Raw genomic sequence first — 24,510 nt, forward strand, 5'->3', positions numbered from 1 at the left:
CTTGGCATTCTCTCAACCAGCTTCATGAGGTCGTCAACTCAAATGCATTTCAATTAGCAGGTATGCCTGTCTTCTTAAAAGATCAATCGTGGAATTTCTTTCCTTCTTAATGCGTTTGAGCCAATCAGTTGTGTTGTGACAAGGTAGGGTCGGTATACAGATGATAGTCCAATTTGGTAAAAGACCAAGCAAAGAGAAATGACAGTCTATCATTACTATAAGACATGAAGGTCAGTCAATCCGGAAAATTTGTGCAGTCGCAAGTGCAGTCGCAAAAAACATCAAGCGCTTTGATGAAACTGGCTCTCACGAGGACCACCACAGGAAAGGAAGACCCAGAGTTACCTCTGCTGCAGAGAATAAATTCATTGGAGTTACCAGTAACAGACACATCTAAACATCAACTGTTCAGAGGAGACTTTGGGAATCAGGCCTTCGAGGTCAAATTTCTGTAAAGAAACCACTACTAAAGGATACAAATAAGACAAAGAGACTTGCTTGGGACAAGAAACCGAGCAATGGACATTAGACCGGTGGAAATCTGTCCTTTGGTCTGATGAGTCCAAATCAGAGATTTTTGGTTCTTAACCGCTGTGTCTTTGTGAGATGCAGAGTGGGTGAACAGATGATCGCCGCATGTGTGGTTCCCACCGTGAAGCATGGAGGAGGAGGTCTGATGGTGTGCGGGTGCTTTGCTAGTGACACTGTCAGTGATTTATTTAGAATTCAAGGCACACTTTACCAGCATGGCTACCACAGCATTCTGCAGCGATATGCCATCCCATCTGGTTTGTGCTTAGTGGGATTACCATTTGTTTTCAACAGGACAATGACCCAAAACACACCTCCAGGCTGTGTAAGGGCTATTTGACCAAGAAGGAGAGTGATGGAGTGATGCATCAGATGACCTGGCCTCTACAATCACCCAACCACAATCAAATTGAGATGGTTAGGGATGAGTTGGACCGCAGAGTGAAGGAAAAACAGCCAACAAGTGCTCAGCATATGTGAGAAATCCTTCAAGACTGTTGGAAAAGCATTCCAGGTGAAGCTGGTTGAGAGAATGCCAAGAGTGTGGAAAGCTGTCATCAAGGCAAATGGTGTTTACTTTGAAGAATGTAAAATGTATATTTATTTGTTTAACACGTTGCTAAATAATTCCATATGTGTTATTTCATAGTTTTGATGTCTTCACTATTATTCTATAATGTAGACAATAGTAGGTGTGTTGAAACTTTTGACTAGTGTGACTCGTTTCAGGAAATTAGGCATATGTTGAACGTCACTACTTCACTGGAGAGGCATTTGAACTTAAAAATGACAAAAAAAGTGTTTTGTGGCAGAAATGCCTTCTGGAACATGTGAACCTTCATATGTCTTAATAACAAACTTGTATGCCATATGTAAATACAAATACGACCCAAGTTGGTTTAGCCATGGGAAAAGACTGGAACCTTCCCGCTAGCCATGATTGGATGAGATAATGGATGACATGCCGAGATATGAATTCAGATTGGTCTGCCATGTACTACACTTCCGTCTATAATATGAGCTGGTCAGTATGTGTAGGTAACCCTTTCTAACGCAGCTTTTTTGAAAAATATCAAGATGGCGCCGACAGAGTGGGTCGCCTCGCTTCTAGTCCTTAAGAAACTGTGCAGCATTGTTTTTTTATGTATTATTTCTTACATTGTCAGCACAGAAAATCTTAAGTGTTACTACGTACAGAAGTGCTATTGGATATCAAAGCAACGTCAACTTACCAACATTACGACCATGAATTTCCCAAAGGGGATCCAAAAACAATGTCGCCGCAGAAGAGGTAGACGGAGTATCCTCCTGATCAGACATCGGAGGCGTACAGACCACACATCGCCTTCGAGTATATTACTCGCCAATGTGCAGTCTCTAGATAACAAGGTAGACAAAATTAGGGCAAGGCTTGCTTTCCAGAGAGACATCAGGGATTGTAACATACTCTGTTTCACAGAAACATGGCTCTCTAAGCATATATTGTCAGAGTCGGTACAGCCAACGGGATTCTTTATGCATCGCGCCGACAGAAATAAACATCTCTCAGGGAAGAAGAAGGGCGGGGATGTATTCTTCATGATTAACAACTCATGGTGTAATCGTAACAACATACAGGAACTCAAGTCCTTTTGTTCACCTGACCTAGAAGTCCTCACAATCAAATGCCAACCATATTACCTCCCAAGAGAATTCTCGTCCATTATTGTCACAGCCGTGTATATCCCCCCTTAAGCCATGACGGCCCTCAAGAAACTTCACTGGAATCTATGCAAACTGGAAACCATATATCCTGAGGCTGTATTTATTGTAGTTGGGGATTTAACTAAGCAAATTTGAGAACAAGGCTACCTAAATTCTATCAGTATACTGATTGTAGCACTCGTGCAGTCAATACACTGGATCACAGCTACTCTAACTTCCCCGATGCATACAAGGCCCTCTCCCGCCCTCCCTTCGGCAAATCTGACCACGACTCCATTTTGCTCCTCCCGTCCTATAGGCAGAAAATCAAACAGGATGTGCCCGCGAGAAGAACTATTCATGGCTGGTCTGACCAATCGGAATCCACGCTTCCATATTGTTTTGATCACGCATACTTGGAAATTTTCCGGGCAGCCTCAGAGAATAATATCGATTTACACGCTCATTCGGTGAGTGACTTTATAAGGAAATGCATTGAAGATGTTGTACCCACTGTGACTATTAAAACCTACCCTAACCAGAAACCGTGGATAGATAGCGGTATCCATGCAAAACTGAAAGCGCGAACCACTGCATTTAACCATGGAAAGATGACTGGGAATATGGCTGAATACAAACATTGTAGTAATTCCCTCCAAAGGCAATCAAACAAGCGAAATGTTGGTATAGGGACAAAGTGGAGTCACAGTTCAATGGCTCAGACACGAGACGTATGTGGCAGGGTCTACAGGCAATCACGGACTACAAAAAGAAAACCAGCCACGTCACGGACACCGATGTCTTGCTTCCAGACAAACTAAACACCTTCTTTGCCTACTTTGAGGATAATACAGTGCCACTGACGTGGCCTGCTACCAAGGACTGTGGGCTCTCCTTCTCTGTGGCCGACCTGAGTAAGACGTTCAAACGTGTTAACCCTCACAAGGCTGCCAGCACAGACGGCATCCCTGGCCGCGTCCTCAGAGCATCCGCAGACCAGCTGGCTGGTGTGTTTACGGACATATTCAATTTCTCCCTATCCCCACATGCTTCAAGATGGCCACCATAGTTCCTGTACCCAAGAAGGCAAAGGTAACTGAACTAAATGACTACCACCCCGTAGCATTCAAGAAGTGTTTTGAGAGACTAGTCAAGGATCATATCACCTCCACCTTACCTGCCACCCTAGACCCACTTAAATATGCATACCTCCCCAACAGGTCTATAGACGATGCAATTGCCATCATACTGCACACTGCCCTATCCCATCTGGACAAGAGGAAAACCTATGTAAGAATGCTGTTCATTGACTACAGCTCAGCATTCAACACCATAGTACCCTCCAAGCTCATCATTAAGCTTGAGGCCCTTGGTCTCAAGCCCGCCCTGTGCATTTGGGTTTTGGAATTCCTGGCGGGCCGCCCCCCAGGTGGTGAAGGTAGGAAAACGTCATTTCCACTTCGCTGATCCTCAACACTGGGGCCCCACAAGGGTGTGTGCTTAGCTCCCTCCTGTACTCCCTGTTCACCCATGACTGCGTGGCCTTGCATGCCTCCAACTCAATTATCAAATTTGCAGACGTCACAACAGTAGTGGGCTTGATTACCAATGACGAAAAAGCCTACAGGGAGGAGGTAAGGGCACCCGGAGGGTGGTGTCAGGAAAACAACCTCTCACTCAACGTCAACAAAACAAAGGATATGATCGTGGACTTCAGAAAACAGTAGAGGGAGCACCCCCCTATCCACATTGATGGGACAGCAGCGGAGAAAGTGGAAAGTTTTAAGTTCCTCGGGGTACACATAATGTACAAACTGAAATGGTCACACCCAGACAGTGTTGTGAAGAAGGTGCAACAGCACCTCCTCGACCTCAGGAGGCAGATTAATGCAGGGTAGTAACTGTATGAGTTGGGAGTATGGTTCATTGTTTAGCTAGCTACTGTAGCTACATGTCTAAACATAAAAGTGACTATGCAAGTAACTATTTCCCTGTACTGTTTACACCTTCTGTATCCTGTGCATTTGGCAAATTAACATTGATTTTATTTGATATAGTATGTGTTTACTAGCGACAGTAATGTGAAGAACAACATGACCTGCACCAAACTCAAATTATAATATAACGTTAGGCCAACGAGACAGTGTCCAAGTTCTAAAATTCACCCTGTAGAATGCCCTGCTTTTATTTTATTATTTTATAACTTAACGTTAGCTAGCTAGCTGACAAGCTAGAAACAAACCAAAACATTGTTTTGAAAGTTGCTTTTAGTTTCCTGGTTTGCTAGATTGACATATACTAAATACATTTTTAAACAGGTGGGGTTATTGGTGTTAAAATACACCAGTTATGCTAATTTGGACCACCAGGCTGCTGATGTTATGCAGCCTGTAGTTTTTGTGTTCATACTTTTTAATAACGATAATGACAAGTTTGATTTCGGACAACAATATATTTAATGATGTCACTGCTACAACGGTCAATAGACGTAGTATAATTCAGCGTTTCGTCTAGAAATCTTTGGTTGTTTAGTACATGGCATCACATGTGAATCCTTAAAGAGATGGGTGGGGCTAAAGCTTAAGAGGATGGGAAAGATGCTAAGCGGGGTGTAGACACAGAGGAGCTCTCCAGTAGGTGTACCAAAACATTCAAGGGTCATTTTTTCAAAAGTGGGGTTACAAGTTTATTAACTTTCAAAGCAGAATTACTTTCCATTGTTCTTCAAATGTAGGGTATGATATACCATTTTCTTTTAGCTCTGAGTCTTTACTTTTATCCAATGTAAAAAAGTTTGATACATAAAACAGAATTCAGCCTGTCAGTCTCATATGATTATTTTTGGGAACGTAAACTATTTATTTATATTACAAAACAATAAAAAGCATTACTGTTTGACAGAAAGTGTCTTTTTGCCATAATTTCCAATTTGGGGTAAAAAAAAATGACCCCTGTTGGCACTTTTAGGGGTCGAAATATGTTGCCGTTTTTAGGGTTAAGGATATTTTATTTGAATCAGAACTTCACACAGTGTTGTTTTCCCCTTTCCCACGTATTATTCTTCATAACACCTTCTTCCACCATCTATAGCGGGGATATTACGCAACCTCAGAAATGTTTCAGCCAGCCATATTGAGGCATTTGGTGACACTTATGTTGTTATAAGATACTGTATATCTGCAAAAATAATAAATTATGATGAGAACTGATTGCACAAACAAGAGATTACCTGTCATGTTACTACTGCACTTCACCGGGTTCAACAAGTACAATGTAATGGTGTTGTGCTGTTCCACGATTCACAATGCACAGGAAAAAATCTACCTTCTCCCTAATGGTCTTCAATTCCAACATTGAAACTGAGGGATGGGAATTGAAACATTAAATCAAATGTCCCTACCCTACTTGCGCCTTTCAATGTTACAAAAACCCCTGTATAGTGTTTGTTTTCTGTGTTCTAATGCATCTGTTCTGACGTAGAACCACATGCTTTCTGTGACTTATGTTTTGAACATTACAGAGAGAACCACCCAATCAACACGTAGCAATTCAGACCATCCCCATGTGATGGATGGGCCATCTCAGGAGCAGCTTCCTCTGCTCAGTATAACACATTTGCTGAACAAGATGAAACTATGTTCCTGAACAACTGCTGGTACTGGTGGGTCTGTTTTCTATATTAAATCAACAGAGTGACCGTACAGAGAGCGCTGAAACACAAAACTGACATTTCATCAGCACTGTGTGCAGTTCAGGGTTGCTACTGTTTACTGGCTTACAAAGCATTAGATATAAAGGAGCTGATTGACATCTCCAAAAAAACAGATTAAGATTATAGAATAACTTAGAATATTAAACAGCAATATATTCTGTTATCCATTGTCTGAGTTATTTCAAAAGGCATAACATGCTAAATGAGGACGATCTAAGTTAACCATGACCATGGAACCATAGGAATATGAAGGTTGATTCGTAATTGTAACATTCTTCAGCAAAGAAAGAAAAACACCCTACACAAGCTTTAGAGGATTGTCATGGGTTGTTTTATGTCTGTTTTCAGAGCAGCCGTTTTGTGGTGTGTCTCAGAGTAGAGGGTTGTTGATGTGATGGGTGGCAGGGCACCTCTGACTCACTGCAGGCTGTAATTCAGCTTGGGGCCCTCCCAAGGGGAAGGGGGCAGTGTATCAATCTGCCCTCAGTGTGGAAACTGTTTCCCTTTCCTTTCATGTGGTCGGGGGGTTTACACTAAGAAGCCTGTATACTTGCTGAGAGTTCCTTAAAATAGGAGCTCATTCATCCTAGCCCCATACGTTATAGAGAGGGAGAAGTGTAGCTGGATTGGAAAGAATCCATGATATTAAACAGTAGATGGGATTGTAAAGTGCTAGAAGTAATCATGCCAGGCAACAGGCCACAGGAATGCAAATCATCCTTAGTTAAGTTAGCAGGTGGCCTCTTATATTCATTGAATGTCAACACTCTTTTTCGATGAAGCGCGCATAACATCTGGGCAGGCAGGTCACTGTTTTTAATTAAGTGAAACACAGTCACTCAATGTTCTCAATGAAAAAAATGCTATAAAAAGGGGAGGGTGATGGAAGAAAAAGTACATTTCCTGTGTTCGGTGAATGTCAATACAGTTGTGTAAATACATATTAATCTTTAACCTAATCCCTTTGGTTACCTACATTTCCAAGTGTACTGAACATCCCTGGGCAACCAAAGGACTTCTCTGAAAGTGGCACGTTCTCTCACATTCTTCAGGAAGCCCTACTCGGACTGATTTGTCAGACCAGGGGTGAATGCAAGACCTAGTCATCCCAGGTTTCTGCTCTGTGAGCCACTATCGTGAGAGCTTGTCATTAGTCAGGGGAGTGTATGCACCTGTTGATATAACGTTCTTTGATTTGTCCCTGATCTGCTCTCTTTACAGGTGCAAGCTTCCAGCTTCCAGAATACAATTTGTGTGTGTGAGACGTAGATGAAGCTGACTTTATTTGTCCAATTGTACAGAAGGTGCAAAGGATATTTTGCTTCCGCTTTATGCCGACCCCTCCGAAAGCCACACATACTTACATGTTGGAGAGGTTGGAGCAGTGGGCTGCCAAAGCCTACTATGGTGCCAGTGGAGCAGATGTTGTGGGGTTTTAAGTGCCTTGCTCAAGGGCACAACCGCATGCAACGCCATCTAGGATTTCATACCAACAATTCATTGCGCCTGATTTTTCCCGTCAGACCTGGGATTCCAACTGTCAGCCCTCTGGTTGCTGGCTCGCCTCTCTAACTGCTAGGCTACCTGCCGCTAGGCTACTGCATAAATAATACATGAAAAATATACTTTATGTATACTGCATAAACATGTCTAAGTTTCAATCAATCCAGCTCTTGTTGTGTTAGTGGTTATTAGGGGCTATTTCCTCAATGGTTAACTATTTGTTATTTTTTCTCCATTTCAGCTAAGTGGGAGCTGGAATGGCAACGATGTCAAAAATCATAGCCCTGATATAAGAGGTGTTTCTCTTTTCTATCTCGGAAGACAGGAGGGCACTGTCAGTAGTTAGAAAATCAGAACTGTCTTGAACTGAATTGTGTCTCCAAAGTGTTTGTGTGTAACAGATTAAACAGAATACATTTAGATATTCTCCCTCTTGGCAGTTATATTCCTAATAGCTTGGATGTCCTAGCTAGTTGATTTAAAACGGTCACTTCTCTATGGCAACCCCATGCACAACGGGGTTTACCAACAGCTGCTTGGCAGGGCTCAAGTACCTTTCATGATTTAGTGCTAGCAAAGATGAGCACAGCACAACAACAAGCACTGCTATCCCACCACTGTAACTCAAACCCTGATGTTACTGATATATACAATGCATCAAACAATAATGTAATGGTAAAACATTTGGGCACTGTATGGTCTAAACTATATATTTATTCTACATTCTCCAAAATAGGAGGGATGCCTCTTTCGTGCCTAGTGACTGTAGATCACCACACACAGCAACAAATAGGATGTTGTAATCCTCCCTGTCAGGAGAGAGCAGAGCTCTGCTCAAAGCTCCCAGCACCACTAAATACTAGCACTCTCTCACAACACCGCAGATTTACAGGCTCCCTGGGTGGACCCCTATGTTTATATCATACATGTCAAACATTTAGAAATCTCAGACGGTAGTCCGGCAACATAAAACATCCATAGAATTCCAAACACTAATACACGAAGACAACCTGGAGGCTGGCAGCTGGAGGAAGAAAGAGGCATTGAAGTCTATAGAATAAAGATATGTTTGTCAATTGAGTTTCTATAAGGTGGGATTGGTGTTTTAGGGCCCTTGAAGGTGGAAAAAAGACAGTTATTTTCAGTTTCAGTTATTTTCAAGTTTTCTGTTAAATTTTTAAGTGTTTTGGTTTAGTTTATAAAACATTGAAAGTATTTGAAAGCAATATTTTCAAAAAAGATCATTTAATAATATATAAGCCACACTCTAATAATACAATAACGTGTACTTTTCCCAAACATATATTACTCAAATTATTATGAAGCATAACAACATGACAATAATAATATAATATCCATAATAATACAAAAATAACAGTGATATTACCACAATTGGGCAAACAATGTATTTTCTTAGAGTAGTTTCATTCATTATGTATTGCGTATGTAAAATGAAAATATATACTGGCCGTAAAGTACGTTTTTAGGGAGCTACTCCACAACTTTTGTCTAGTTCTCATATATTTCTACAATAGACTGTTACTGAACTATGACATTTCCTGGGTCTGAGAATATAGCAGGCCAGTCCTCATGTTTTTTCAGTGAATGCTATGGAAAGATATATTCAACAGAATGAGTGACATATTTGACGTAGAGGAAGTACCTTTCAGCATAACTTATTTGATAGAAAGCTGTAGATATATACATAGATGTATATGTATATAGCTGTAGATGTATACATATATTTTATAGCCAGAAGTCTAACTATAGATTTTATGATAGACTATTTGATGCCTGTGTACAGTGTAAACCTGATTAATGTCAAGGCCAGAGGAAAAACCCTAGAGTGTTATTCAAGGAGTCCTATTTGAAATACTTAATTTACTATTTTACATCATACCTTTAATGTGATTAAGGTTGTGCCAGGCTGTTACTCAAATTACATGAATACAGATTCTGCTTTTAACACATCTGAAGGAGAAATCAAAGAGAGTGTTGCAAGTTGCATACATGTAAGCTAGTATAGGCTACAATGTGCTTATAAAACCATAATAATGCAATGTAGATGCAATAATTGACACTATCTTTGAAATAAGATAGCTACACAAAACATTTTCAACTGGTATGTCCTAAAATATGACCTCATTTAACTGTAGCAGCAATATGTAAACCCTTTTTGAGTGGTTATAATAGTTTAAACAATGGTTTGAAAATGAAATCCAATGTAACAGTTTGAAAAACAGTGATATCGGTGTGCTTGAATAAAGCAATATTTTGGAAAGACTGGTATACTTTGTTGAACCGTATCCAATAAACAATAAGATCCAAAATATTGATATTATAGAGAGGTTTCCTTTTACTAAGATGTACAATGAAATGCTATAACTATTACAATGTAATTGTATATGTTCGCTATGGCCTATAGGAGAGAGTGCTAAGAGATGTCAAATATACATGGACTAATACTCATTGTACAATATTGAGTGTTATCACAAAAATAGGGGGAAATAAATAAGTTAATAAAACTAATATATACATAATACTGTACAGCACAACACACATTCAGATCTATCTATATTGATATGAACTTTTCCAGCAATACCACATATCTGAAATACAATCCTGCTTGCCCATTAATGGCAACCACATGACCTAACAACCATGTTTCTGTATTTCTTGAGGATGACATTTGAGCTGTCATCAAAGTAAAGCACAGATATAGCGTTCAGCTTGGTCGGTGCACAGCATGGCTTTGGCACATTGTCAGGGAACATCAGATGGACCTGTGGAAGCAAATAGAAAGGACTGAGTATACAAAGGAGATTGGTCATTCCCGCGAAAATAGTGCCTTTTGCATCCCTTTTGATATTTTATGTAGGAATTGTGCACCAATATTGATTTTTAAAACCTTGGTATATTAAATGAATAGCCTGTTTAATATAGACCACATGGAGAATTCAATAAATCTTTTTTTTTTTTACATGAATGAAGACTTGCATAAGTGTCAACATTCTGCATTTTGACATGTCCCTCTGTGACTTCTAGGATTTTAACCCACTTGACCCCAAAATATCTCCATGTTTTCATCATCATTGTAAACACTTTGCTATTTTGTTGCTTTGACAAAGTCAACCCTGTTACTTTTTTTTACCTCGTGAGAAAACGTGTTAAACTTGTTTTTTATTATTATTATGTGCTGTTTATGAAAGAATATTACAATTAGGTGAAATCAAAGTTGTACTGAAATGGTGGAACGACCCAGATAATTGGTGGAACAACCCAAAGCTGCAGTTTGAGCAGCTTAGAAAATCAATATGGTGTGGAATTAATTATTACCATATTGGTAAAACAATTCAATATGAATTCATGGGAAATAAGCATCTTTTTGTTTACATACCAGGGTTTGCACAATGGCGTGATTTGTCGCATTCATATGTGCATTGAGTGGAAAGGAACATTCCCCATCGCAGTAAAAAGCAGCATAACCTTCCGGTGCAATAATCCAGTCCTTCAAATAGAATAAAGAAAATACAAAATAAGCATCAAAGTCCTCCTCTTTAATATTGAAGACACTTTATTGACACTTGATGTGTTTTCTTAAGTCTGTTTCTGGTCGACTGCATTTAATACCATGGTTGAAACTAAAAGAGGTGCTTTTTACATACACATATTTGTAACACACATGCTATGACCACTTGTGACATTAAGCTCTGCCATGCTTATGTAGAGTAGATATGGTATGTTTCAAATAGTGTTCCATCTTTCCTACCTGCCATCCTAAGTCTCGGAAGCTGACGTAAAGTTCATGCTTCTTGCAGGCTTGTTTTTGCTCACTGGTGTTATGATCTGAAAACAACAAACAATGAATTAATCCCTCAAGTCTGCAAGTTTATCATTAGGCTATTATGTACTGTAGTTGTAGACATACGTTTTTTCTTTCATACAGCACCTGTGAGCACTGTGGTATATTGTTTGCCCACAGTAAAATTATTTTTTGACAATAGGAAATGAACACCAAATCAATTATTCATGAAATATTACCAAACTGTTAACAGCAAATGGCAGCACCACCTCATGTATGGTTATTACATTCATGTGGCCACTGAAGGGGTGTTGACTGGGTATCCCTAATGCACTGAACCACATCAGTTAAAAACAGCTGTCAAAGAATTACAGCCAAATTAAAAGAACTAACTGAGATGGTCATTGTGGACGTTCTGTGTAGCTTAGCTAGAGTAGTTGTGTGAGGTGATTAGTACATATTCATATCCATGTACCATCTTTATGAGGAGCTGAAAGAGGTAATAGATTCGGCAGGTTGGTTTACTATTTTGAAAATGTATCTGTTTTATATTGATCTACATCAGAGAGGGGCAACTCCAGTCCTCAGGGGCTGAAGGGGTGTCACACATTCCCCCAATGCCTATCAAACACAGCTGATAAAACGAATTGTATTCTAAATAAGTTGAATATTGGAGTCAGGTGTGTTGGCTGTGGCAAAAGTGTGACACCAATCGGGCCCATGAGGACTGTAGTTGCCGATCCCGGAGCTCCATCTTTCCTGCAGTAGATTATTTAGACTTTTGATCCATTAATTGGAGCAGCATGCAGTCAAAACAAGGCTCCTTGGCAACAAGAGGCTGCTTGAGTAGACATAACATCCTGGAGTGTGTAACAGACTGTTTTAATGCACTGACAGGGAATAACAAATGGGGCTGTAAGGTTTGCCATCAACCTCAAAAGGTGTTTCACTATCTGAAGTAAATTTGCCAACCTACACCGGTCCAAACCCAAAACAATTTCAATGATGTTTCACTCTCAGAAAAAAGGGTACAGTTAGGGTACAGTATTGTTTCTTGGGGTACAAAATATAAAAATACGCATAATGTACCTTCAGGGGTACATATACGATCTCACATGGTACTATTTGGTACTTTTTAGGGTACATGTGCAAATAATCTATTTATTTTGAACATAAAAGTATAATCAACGGAGGCGTGGCTTAGTGGGGACGTGGCTTTCAGTTAGTTATCTTGGGCCACCTGTGAGTGGAAGTGATGTGCCAGTTTAAGTGGTCTATGGTTATGTTAATTAAAGTTTGAGCATACCTTTGCCAGTTCTGAAGTCTTTATAAAGGCTTACTTATGTGACAAGAAAGGAGCTGTAATTTATATTAACCACAACTGAGTAACCTTGTCAAAAGGTGGTGTAATGGTTAAGGTGTTGGCTTGACAGTCGCTGGATTCAGGTTTGAGTCCTGGTCAGGCTACCCCCTGAATTGTGTCAGAAGTGGGATGGTGGAGAGACATGTACACTTGAGCGACTTGTTATAGAAAATAAGTACATTGTTGCCGCTTAAAAAGAATGTGGCGGTACCCTAAAAAGGCAACTGCTACATTTTGTCTCTTTTAAGGTACAAACTGCAAGGTTACAATTATTTACCTATAACTAATGTTACAATGGACATACCTTACAGGGTACCACTACAGTGACAAGCGTTTGTACCCCTTTAAGTACAATTCGGTACTTTTTTTCTGAGAGTGTAGTTTAATAAGCCCACCTCCACTTTTGGGTGCCCGTGGTGATTCCTGTTGACCACCTGATTTGTTGCGGTTGTGGTTCTTTCTCTTTCCACCAGCAGCCCTGACAGAGCGCAACAACACTTCACTGGCCTTGAAGAATGACACCAGGAATGGCTGTTTGGATTGTGGCCCATTCCTTCCAACGATGCCAGCAGACTTCATGTTTATACTCCGTCCTTTTAAAACAACAAGCAATGTGAATAGCAGCAAACAGAAGCATAATTAGATCCTGTCTAATCAAATGCGTTAATTTAAGGGAGCAATTAAACAAAACAAAATGGGGTAAAACGGTGTCATTACAGTATATTTTGGAAGCTTGCATTGTTCATATGAGCAAAGACTTATGATAAGTTCCGTTGTCCAATTTGTATGATATTGTACGACTGCTATATGACCACTATTCTATTGATAATGTAACCTAACGTAACGTAATATATCATACTAAATGGAGGAAAACACACAAACCACAAAGATAATTTATTATTTATTTATTGTCATATGTCATCAGCTCATGTATGTGATTCATAGATAATCCCAAAGAACATTCCATCAATGTCTTGTGGTTTTAAAGAAGATAAAAATATCAGTCTTCCTAGTATTCTTGTCATAATTGTTAAAACAGTCAGGTACTCCTTTGGGTTTTGAAATGTTTTCCTCATTTCCCCACACACAAAAAGAACTTTTATCAATGATAAAAATGAAAAACATTTGATGTTTCACCTATCTTAGATGCAGGAATTATGGCTCAATTTATGATAATTAAGATGCATTATTATCCAAATAAACTCTGTAACATTAACATTGTGCTTTAAAAAAGGAAAAATGTATCTAAAACTGCCTTAATCTTTTAAGCTTCTTTTGACATGTGAAATATCAGATCCTGTTCTAAAGCCCCACCTCTATGAGGGATGGGCATCTCAGGATGACATGAAAATGATCTGTCCTCGACATGAAACCAAGCAACAGGTGTTCCCCTGGGGTCAGTTCTCCTTCCCCTATTGATCTCGCAGTCAGTCACTGGGCTCTGTTTTCTCTTCACAGGGATTATCCTACCTTTGCTATGCATAGGGCACACAACGCTATCTGTCCTTCTCTCATCTGACACAGGTTATGATATGGTATGTATCTCTTCATGTCTGATAAACATCAACATCTCAACCTCAAACCTTGACAACACAGGCCTGTCCTCTCCTCTATGGACAGCTGTGTCTCCCTCCAAGATGGTAAAGAACCTGGGTGTGACCCTGGAAAACCAGGTTTCTCTTTCTTTCACAGAGAACATCAATGACTCTGTCCGGTAGAGACTGCCTCTAAAGTAGTGGCCCCCAATTACATTCAGCCGTGGGCAGATTTTTCATTGAGCGGATGGTTGGTGGACGGAACATATAAATAATTTGTACATTGCAAATTGACCGCAAGAACCCACAAAAACATAATAATTTCAAACCTTGATTACATTGCGATACAATCACATCTGCATCTATTTATGCGGGGGAATACTTGGGAACAGATTTCCTCAATTAAAATCACTTTAATTTCCTGTTGATTTTACAATATTTTATGTCCAATATCAAAAATTACATATTTTTTTATATATGTTAATTGTTTTGCTCAGAAAACTTGGGGGCCAAATAAAATCACCCACGGGGCGAATTTGGCCTATTGGGGAACCCTGCTCTAAGGCATCAGTGAATATCTACTAATTTCTCACAAGCTATTTAACACAGCTCCTAGACCAGTCACTCATCATCTTGCTTGGATTACTGCAACTCTCTCCTATTCTGGCTCCCCGGTTGTGCCATCAGAGCTGTGCAGCTCATCAAGAACACTGACAGTTTATCCAGAATCTCCCCCCATTTCTCAGCACTTTCACTGGCTATAGTTGGCACACCAGATTTGGACAGAGGTTTTTTGGCCCTTCAGGACTGACATTGAACAGCCCTGGCATACATTTTTTGATGGAAGTTTCTCTTGCCAATCTGTATGCAAAGATACATTCCTGGATTGACCAAGCCTGGTTGTTCCTTACCTGGATAAGAGTGTCTACTGAATTACAAAAAATAATTTCAAGGCAAACTACTTTTGAAGCCTGGGGTAACTACAAAGTTTAACTGCTTTTCTATATTTAATTCCCTACAACAACAACAAAGGAAGATTAAAAATAGTGTTTCATTTACCATCCAAAGTCTCCACAGAGAGCTGCAGACCCATGTTCTGCAGTGGGTTCAGCACCCAGTGGTTACTGGTGGCTGTGATGTCAAAGACCAGCCAGCCCCCATCAGAGGCCTTGATCTTTTTGGAATCCAACAAGAATGTCTCTGCATCCCTGTTAAGGAAAACATTTATATAAAATCAATAAAAAATAACAAGTGAATGCATGTGATAACTTGACAGATGGCAATACACATATATTACTATGGGTAAACTTTGATTTACTGGATAAAAAATATTTAACACAGGGGTGATATAATTGACGGACCTCACTCTGCTCTTTGAGCTCTGGAACTAATCATGAAATTCCTGTTTATGCATCTTAGTGTTGTTAAAACTTGCAAGGGCCACACAAAGAGAGAACACATGCTTCCTCTGGGTCGTTTAGACTTGGAAGCAGTCAAACAATTAATGAGGCCCTGACCTGCCATATTGGAAATCATTACATAAACAAAGTATCATTAAATAATCACTACATGATGCAATTTATTCCAGCTTTCTCTCTTAGATCTGAGCCAAAAACATCCTTTGACAAAAATGTATCTTACTAGTTAAATGTGTTGTTCCATGGGCTCTATCCTTTAAGCCCCATATTTTGACATTTCTCTGAAATATACTCCTCTCTATAAGGAGTGCCTAATGACTCTTTAGCCGGATTAGAGACAAACTGTTTTCACAACCGCACAAAATATGGATAAGCAGGATATTAATCAACCAGTCATGTATGTACTCAAGGCTATAATTTCCAAGCAGTGAAAAAACACATTTAAGTAACAGATTTGTCTTTGCTCTACCACCAATTTTAAACCATATGTGACTGAACCGTTGAGCAGTTCAACACCGGCTTAATGATGGCTCCTTGGGGGAGGAGCAGAGAAAAAGGTGCTGAACTGTGAAACTCTGAATAATGTTTATCAAGCCGAAAAGTCACAGTTAGGAGCTGAGGAGCTAAATGTGTGATGGCTCCAGACCTCGGTGAGCCATAAAAGAGAATGCGATGACTGGGGCCTGGGGTTTCAGATGGGAGAGTTCAATGACTAGGACCTCCAAAAAAGCCCAAGAGGGTCATATCTCCCCTTCAATCAGCCTCACACATATTTGGCCAGTGAATGTGGGCCCTGCTTTAAGTAGACCCCTGTGTGTTCAGCTATGTCACGGCTTCCCACTTCCGGAACATTGTTAAGAGAAGCAGGTGGGCATGAGGGTTATGATGGGAACCCCCTAGGCAGCCCCTAATGGGCCCACATGGCTTCAACTGAACTGGGATGCAACAAGCCGCCTGACAGGCAACACATAGACCAGGAGGAGTGATAACTGATGGACTTCCGAGGCTTCACAAGTGGTGAACATGCTAATGGAAAAGCTTTATCCGTGGACTATATTTGTAAGGGCCCGGTGTGGTGAGAATGAGGCGGAACAAGGTTGGAGATACAAGGATGAGGTTCACAAATAGTCAGTCAGATGAAAGGAGAGCAATATAGGCAGTGCTTGACTTGGAGTGAAATAGGTTCCGGTACTCATTTTGGGTGCTGGTAGTGTTTATATTTAGGTGCAGGAACTCCACAACACCTTTGTGCTAATATTCTATAAGAGGAACAGGAGCTCAAGCAGTAAAACATTTTAGGTGCCGGTCCTCAACTCTGGTGAGCTCCTACCCAAGTTAAGTACTGAATATAGAACACTTGTAGACCAGGCAAAGATAAACTGTAGAATTCATAGATTAAATCGATTTATTTAGTTAACATGTGCAAATGGAAATGTATGTTTGTTCCAAAGTTTCAATATCTTATTGAAAACATATTATTCATGCCCAAATGCAAATAAAGTCCAAATGTATGTTTGGTCTTAATCAACGGAAAAACATAATTGGACCAGAATGTATGCCTAACCATGTTGCTGAGTCTGTTTACACAGGCAGCCCAATTCTGATATTTTGCCAATAATTGGGTAAAAGATCAGATTTGGGCTGCCTGTATAAACACTGGCTTATTGCCTCCTTTCTTGTTTGCTTCATTTTAAAAGATTGTTTCATCATACACCAAGCTGTGTAGGCTACTGACTGCATTTATCACAGCTACTACTTTGATTTCCATAGAATACATATAATATAAATAGCACAATGGATGTTTTTAGTTAACAAAAGAAAGGAAACATAAAAATAACCTTAATATCGCCCTTAATCCCTCCCAGATCCCCCCCCCCCCCATTTGGAAACAAAATTAAGATAAAACAAAGGTATATTATAATTAAGCTTCTAAATTATAATATATACTTGTGACAAGCTTCCATTTCGTGGCATTTCTGATTACTTTGTGTCACTTACCAATCTAACGCCAAATGTGTATATCAGGTCATGATTTTATAATTCAAAGGAGACAAATGACCTTCTTGAAGACACTTGAAATAAGCACAATCAGGATAAAGTCCTTCCAAACTTCCATGATGTGCTAGTGTAAACAGGATGTCTTTTTTTCTACCTAATTGCCTGCCTCAAGTGTTTCACAGAACAGTGCAGGTTTTAAAGGGACATTTGAAAGCCTCCCTAGGATTACGCTGACACAAGCATGTCCCCAAGTGCAGATGCTCAACTTTAGACAATGTTATCTAAAGACAGCCACTTTCAAATGCATCCATTCACAAATTCGAAACTCATTTAAAGTGACAGTCAGAGTGGAGCTGAAGGATGCGACTTAAAATAAACAAAAGATAACTATTGTAAAATATAATGTGTCCCTAAAATATATATAGTATGTATAAACTGGAAGTAGAAGCCTAAGTGTTGTTGTCCATTAGTTTACTCAAATTAGGGGAGGGGTGGTAGGGTAAAGGGAAAATAATAAAGGAAAATATATTTTATATATATTTATTTATTTTTTTACACAAAAAATATATGGGGGATTGGAAATGATGGAGACAAATAAATTGATGGAAGCCACAATCCATCTTCAATATTATAGCTGATCTACCCTCTAAAAAAAATTATTGTAATAAATAAATGTAAAAAAATTCAAAGTGGCAATCGGCAGGAGAAACAATAACAAAACGGTATCTCTGCCTCTGTTTTGGTTAAAAGCTGAGAGATGGGACTGGAGAACTCTCAAATGCATAGACAGAGCTATGGATACAAGGACATCCAGGTGTCAAAATTATAGTTCTAATCATGTTTTAAAGCTATATAGTGTTTGTTTACATTTACTTTGTTTGCAAACATTAGAGTAAGACAAGCTTATATTTTGGGTTCGGATGGCGAATGACATTTGAATTAAGCTTATGAGGCACTTATAAGTCATATTCTTCAAGAATCAATAGGTATACGTAGTTCATTTATAAGTCCAAAAATGGATGTAGCAACTGCTGACTGGCCCTTTAAGCTGTGTTCAATTTCACAATGTGTTCGGTTCCCTTTTATGTTATGGTGATTGATAGATTGGTTGGTTGATTGATTGATTGATTGGTTAATTGATTGGCTGATTGATGTATTGATTAATTCATTCATTAAAGTATTTATTTGAAAATACATTTACAACTATATCACTGAGAGATTACATCTCACATATGATAAAGAGTTCTTCCATTCTCAAAATATCCTGCATCAAAACCCAAAACCCAAATCAGCAACCATTGTGATTCTCTATCTGGCAAAAAGGCTACGGTCGAACAAGGCAAACTGGTTTGTAAACTCACATGGCTGCACCTTTTATGTACAGTGATTCAGGATGCCTATAAACAATAATAGGGGACATTCGAGATGACTGGTTCCTCTCAGTTAAACAGAATAAGATGTGCTTTCTCTTCCCTTCGTATAGGTTTTTGACTGAGGAATCCACCACTCTAAACCATAGAATGATCAATTACATACAAAAGCCAATTCAGTTCATAACATTCACATTTAGACACAATTTACAGTGACAGTCTAAAGAGGTATACAACTGGATGTTAAGGATACTCTACTGTACATAGTACTGTTAGAGAAAAACTACCTTGTGGAACTTTATGTGAATCATAAAGAATATAAAGGTCAGTTTATTCTATAGGTAGCCTTCAATATATTCTGTTTCTGCAGAGAGAATTGTAAATGTACATGGCTGAATGTATATCCCATTCCACAAGAATTTACAAGGTGATGGTGTACATTATATATATATATTTAAAAAATGAATTGGGATGATTTGTGGGTGTTGAAATGAAGGTCAGATGGTGCTTACTTGTTTTGATATTCCTTGATGACCTGGTAGATGGTGACCTTCAGGGTAATGTTCTCATAGCGGGCATGACTGCCATCTTTATAGATCCGAAACTCAGCAGCAGTCACCGCCTCTCCCTCTGGGATCTGAGTCAGGTCGAAACGAAACTCCTTGTAGTGTCTCCGCTGATGGGAGAAATCTTTGTCTTTCTCCACTGAAAAAGAAGACTGGTCCATGAGGACTAAATAGAGGATTTGCATAACTGCATAATATTTAGAGTGGCAATGCATAAGCCTTCCGATTAGTGATTCAGATCAGTGATTATTATTACTGATACCTTCCCTGAGCCACAATAGATACAAAATGTGTTGCACAGACAGAATGTGGTGTGCCAGCAGTAACCTACCTAACTGAAAAAAGGTAATTTATCAAATGTTTTCACATTCCAAAAGCCAATCCAAACATTTTGACTCCAACAAAAGCACTCTCCAGTCCATTTAATCAGTCAACTGAGTACAGGTAGCAGTCTCCAGACAGGCCCTCCACTGTGTGCCGAACTGCATTCTCTGCCCATGATGAATGGGCTGTCAGTTAAGAAAAACAGGCTGATTTCAATTAAAGACACTTTCGTCTGCCCCTCAACGTGACAAAAAGAGACCAGACAGCCTTTTTTGACAAGATTTGAGTGACTGCTTTGACCTCATTTGCCAACCTAATATTGACCTCCTGTAGTTCCTATACAATACATTGGCCGTGTTTGACACAGGAAACCCATATTTATCTTTCTCTGACCAATTTGTTTAAACTTGTTTTATCTGAGGACAATGATGAACGAGTTTATACTGAATATAAAATGTGCACATATAAAATGTTACGTAATTATCAATAGAAAAACACAAACAAAGAAGAGCAAAGACGAGCAGAGTGTATTTTCAACCCTGTCTGCAATCAAAGGCATGCCATTATGCAGTCAAGAAGACACAAAGTGACAGCTAACCATCCAACACTGTTGCTAAATAGCAGCATAAAAGGATTGGGAGTTGAGGTGTGTTAGTGTTCTGGCACAGCCAGTGAAATCATAGAGTCAGTGAGTCCATTTCACTGATAGTTTATCTACAGTGAAGGTCTGTGGTTGCTTAACACACAAAGGTCAGGGGTCAGTTCTGCCTGTTACAGATTGGACTTGCACCATGATTAGCTATGGCCAGTAATGTGAAGCAGAAGTGAAGCATTTCAAGTGTCAGATAGCTGCAGATTAATTGGGAAGGTGGTTTGACTCACTAAAAAGTGTCTGCCACAGTTTCAGGGAATTAACTTTGTTTATGGAATTCATTTTTAATTACAATTTGGAAGAAGAGGAAGTTGAGAATATACACATATTTTGCATAATTTCTCATCGTTATGTCGACAAGAGTGAAGATGCATTTTTGTGAGTACATCACGTAAATTATCTAATAATCAATAATAATCACAACATACTTCTATGCTACAACTATTAGTATTATAGGAGTTAGTAGTAGCATTAGTGTAGTGAAGTCAATTATTGCTGTAGTAGTAATACTTGTGTAAATAGTCTCATTGTACACTTTACCACTGACTGTCCCCAGAATGAGAGCACAGAGCTTTCAAGGCTGACTGTGTACATGCCATGCAACTCTAAGTGGAAACAGATGTGACAGACCAAGGTGAGGGATTTTAAATCCAACAGCACCTTCACATTAATACATTTTACATGCTCAAGCTATAGCACTCTTTAGCTATATCTTTTTATAAGCCTCTTTTTTCTCATTTTTGTTTATCATACTAGCACATGTAAACAAGTATAACATTTCACTAGCTCCCTAATAAAAAATCTTATACTTTATTGTTTTTTACCGCTGGTGTACTATCCCTTAAATACACATTTCACTCTCCATTGGAATATAATGCTTAATGAAAAATGACACAAAAACGAATTAACAATGCTACTGCCTTTACATCTAACTGCCCAAACCCAGGGCCACATGGAATAAGTGCTGAAAAAGTGCAGGCTTCACTCAATTGCTTTCCTTTCTTTAACAACAGGAAATAATTAAGGTCAATTTAACCAAGGTCAGACAGTCATCTGATAAGTTATTATGAACTTCTGGGTCAAAGGTCAGAACTACTGATGAAACATTGTGTAAAGTGTAAGAAAGCGTTTCTTTACGCTACAATAAATGTTGACAATTTCAAAACATATAAATACTCTAATGCGGGCCTTTTGTGAAGTATTTTGATAAACATATATTTATTCAAAATACAAGGCCTGTTTCCTAGGTAAGTCAAATATGATGGTTTAAGAGAAAATGCATGTATTTTAGGGGAAGTGTGACATGATGATATTGCAGTTGAATATTTTAAGATCTCCATAGAGTTGAGACTTTCAAGAATGTCCAGACAAACTCTTCTTTCGCTTCTTCAAACCTTATTCAAAGAACATGGATATGGTCTTCAAAATGTGGATTGTTTGTGCTTTTAACAGTGTTTTAGCGTGTAAATATGGCCCTGCATTAATATCAGGCATCTGAAAGTCTGAAGTAGAATCTGATATTAAGTTCGAAAAAGACTTCTAACTTCATAAACAGTACCCATGAAATGTATATTACTCAGACAAACAGCACTGTGACCTTTGAAGAGAATTTGCAAACATAGTTGTGAGCAGTGTGGCATTGTTCTTGCTATAGGTGACAAACGGGAAATTAAGGCCTGCTACAATAGGAATAGCCTATAACTCCTATTAATTGTAAATGTAACTGAATATCATCATTTTCGGCAACAAAATTAATATGCATACATTGGCTACTGTTGGAATATTTGTTTAACATGTTTAGGGTTTGTATTGTAGTCTAATGATTAAGATCAAATTCAAGAAAAACAAATAATCATTCATTTTAATATAATCAAGGTTGTTAAATTTACATTTTGAGAATCTACCTGGTATTTTTTATATATATATTTTAAAAAACATGGTCTACGCATATGTTTTCAGCATTGAAGGACATTGTGTACTGACAATATACATTGTTTTAATCATATATAAACGAATCTAAGCCTTTAGATATTAGCAGTGAGAAGGTCATGTGACAATTCTAAGGCTTAAAATACTGTGGTTTATCAGTGGCCACCATATTTTGTATTTTTTTTAAAAATGGTGCTGGAGCGCAAGGCATAAATCAGGCAGCTTGAAACTTTTCTCAAGTCAGTTCACTTACTTACCTAAGTTGACAAAGCTCATAATCATATCAGCATCGTTGAGATAGTTGGTGTCGTGAGATGTAGTGAGTGGGGGGATTTGGCTCGTCAGAGGGGCCGCGCGGTAAGGTTGCGCCACACGAGTGTATCCCTGCGGATAGCCGTAGTTCCCTTTACGCGAGTTTCCATGAGCCTTCCCGCTGAATCCTTTCCCTGTAACCTCTTGTATTCCCAATCCTTCTTCCTCCTCAGTAGTCATGGCATTGTACAGGTCAAGCATGAACAGGGGTGCTGAGGATGCTTGTTTTCCTGGAGAAAAGGGCCTTGGACGATGTGGTAAACCCAAAATAGAGAGAATCTCTCTTTGAATCTCTCTCCGTTCATGGTTACGCAATCTCCTGTAAATAAAACTAGAATGCACATGGTTGTCCCCTAAACCACAATGAACCCAGTGTAGAAAACTCAAGCAGCTCCATAAAAGTCCAAATGTGGCCCGGTTCAAAGGAATGAAGGCTCGCATCTTACAATGATGTGTTTGATAATGATGTTACACAGGTATACAGTTGTTACTCGTGTATAAAATTGATCTCCATTTTAATACAAATATCACAATTTCTGAATGTTTTCTTGCAGGATAACATACAGGTTACTCTGTCACATCACTTTTTAGGAGAACGCCTGCCTGCAATGATGTTCTTTGAAGTCTCACATCAATCTATGTTGTGGAGCTGTCCCTTCTCTTCGGCGTGAGGTCCCAGTTCCAGACATGCAGCAAGTTTTCTCGAGTCCTCCGCTTAAATCCAATGTCTCACTGTCACATGTTTCAAAGTAGACGCATCAAATGTGGAATTGTGACATTCTCTCGCACTTTTAACTCCACTTATACACAATAGCATGCAGGTACGCCCATAAAATTCGAAAAAGCCCAACACCTTCATTGAATAGAAAGATAACAACCCCTTTGAGTGATGTCGAGGAAATCACTAGACTATATAATAGCACCCGTTGCCACTCGTTGCCACAGCGCGTAACGTTTTTGGAAAATGTGTTGAAGCTTGTTGTCCATCCAATGAGTCCATACCACCCAGCCAGGACCAAGTTTTTGCATCCACCTCTAGCGGCCGCAATAAAACTTAACCGACATGAAGATGAATGTGGCAGCTCAGATGTGTAAGGGGAGACACTTGAAATCTGAAACCTGTCTTAACGAGTCAAAGAACAACATGGCCATTTAATTACCTCTACAGGTTTGGACAAATCCGTGCGTTTTAGAAGAGGACATTTGGACAAATGCGTAATTTGATTATGTGTAATTTTAGGTGGTGATGAAGGCACATTTGTAAATGAATTGAATCTAGAAATCTATCAATCAACGTTCATATTTGACGACATACAACGTGGGTCGATGTCTTATTTGAGCTCGTTGCCTTGATGAGAAGACAATGGGCTGGTGAGGTGTGACGTATGCAAGTTATCCTGAGGCCTCAACCAACACCTGTCCTACCTGGGAATATGGTTGTAATTACAATGGTAAATAATGGGTATCAAAGAAGATTTTTTAAGGCATGTGTAAGCCTGTGTATGCGGTGAGTAATTGGCTACTTTGCCAGGTTTACAATATTATAATTGATTGGGTATTTAATTTTATAAATATTTTATAATTCATATAAATATTATATATAAAATATACACTTAAGGGGTTGATTGCAATAGTTAACGTTACATGCAAAAACAACCTACAACCACTTTGTACAGTAGGCCCACCTCAGCTTTATTATTATTAATATGTATTATACAAGTGTCCAAGTTATCAGTTTTTGGTTGGCTCAGGTGCAGTAGCTGTGCTGTCAATATGACCCTCAAGACATATCACAGCATAAGGCATGTTGTA

General features: G+C 39.1%; 1 protein-coding gene across 1 annotated transcript; it reads right to left on the reverse strand.

Annotated features, from left to right (window-relative positions):
* Positions 1-8,694: 8,694 nt before the first annotated feature.
* On the reverse strand, positions 8,695-23,732 carry LOC135512148 (bone morphogenetic protein 5-like). Its single transcript, XM_064933858.1, has 7 exons — positions 22,644-23,732; positions 19,428-19,620; positions 15,189-15,337; positions 12,990-13,187; positions 11,199-11,275; positions 10,827-10,937; positions 8,695-10,212 (listed from the first exon to the last, which is right to left on the reverse strand). Exons 1-7 carry the CDS (start codon positions 23,137-23,139, stop codon positions 10,063-10,065), a joined length of 1,374 nt encoding a protein of 457 aa, XP_064789930.1. The 5' UTR covers positions 23,140-23,732; the 3' UTR covers positions 8,695-10,062.
* Positions 23,733-24,510: the final 778 nt, after the last annotated feature.

Source organism: Oncorhynchus masou, chromosome 24 (genome assembly GCF_036934945.1).
Source record: "Oncorhynchus masou masou isolate Uvic2021 chromosome 24, UVic_Omas_1.1, whole genome shotgun sequence".
Taxonomy (NCBI): domain Eukaryota; kingdom Metazoa; phylum Chordata; class Actinopteri; order Salmoniformes; family Salmonidae; genus Oncorhynchus; species Oncorhynchus masou.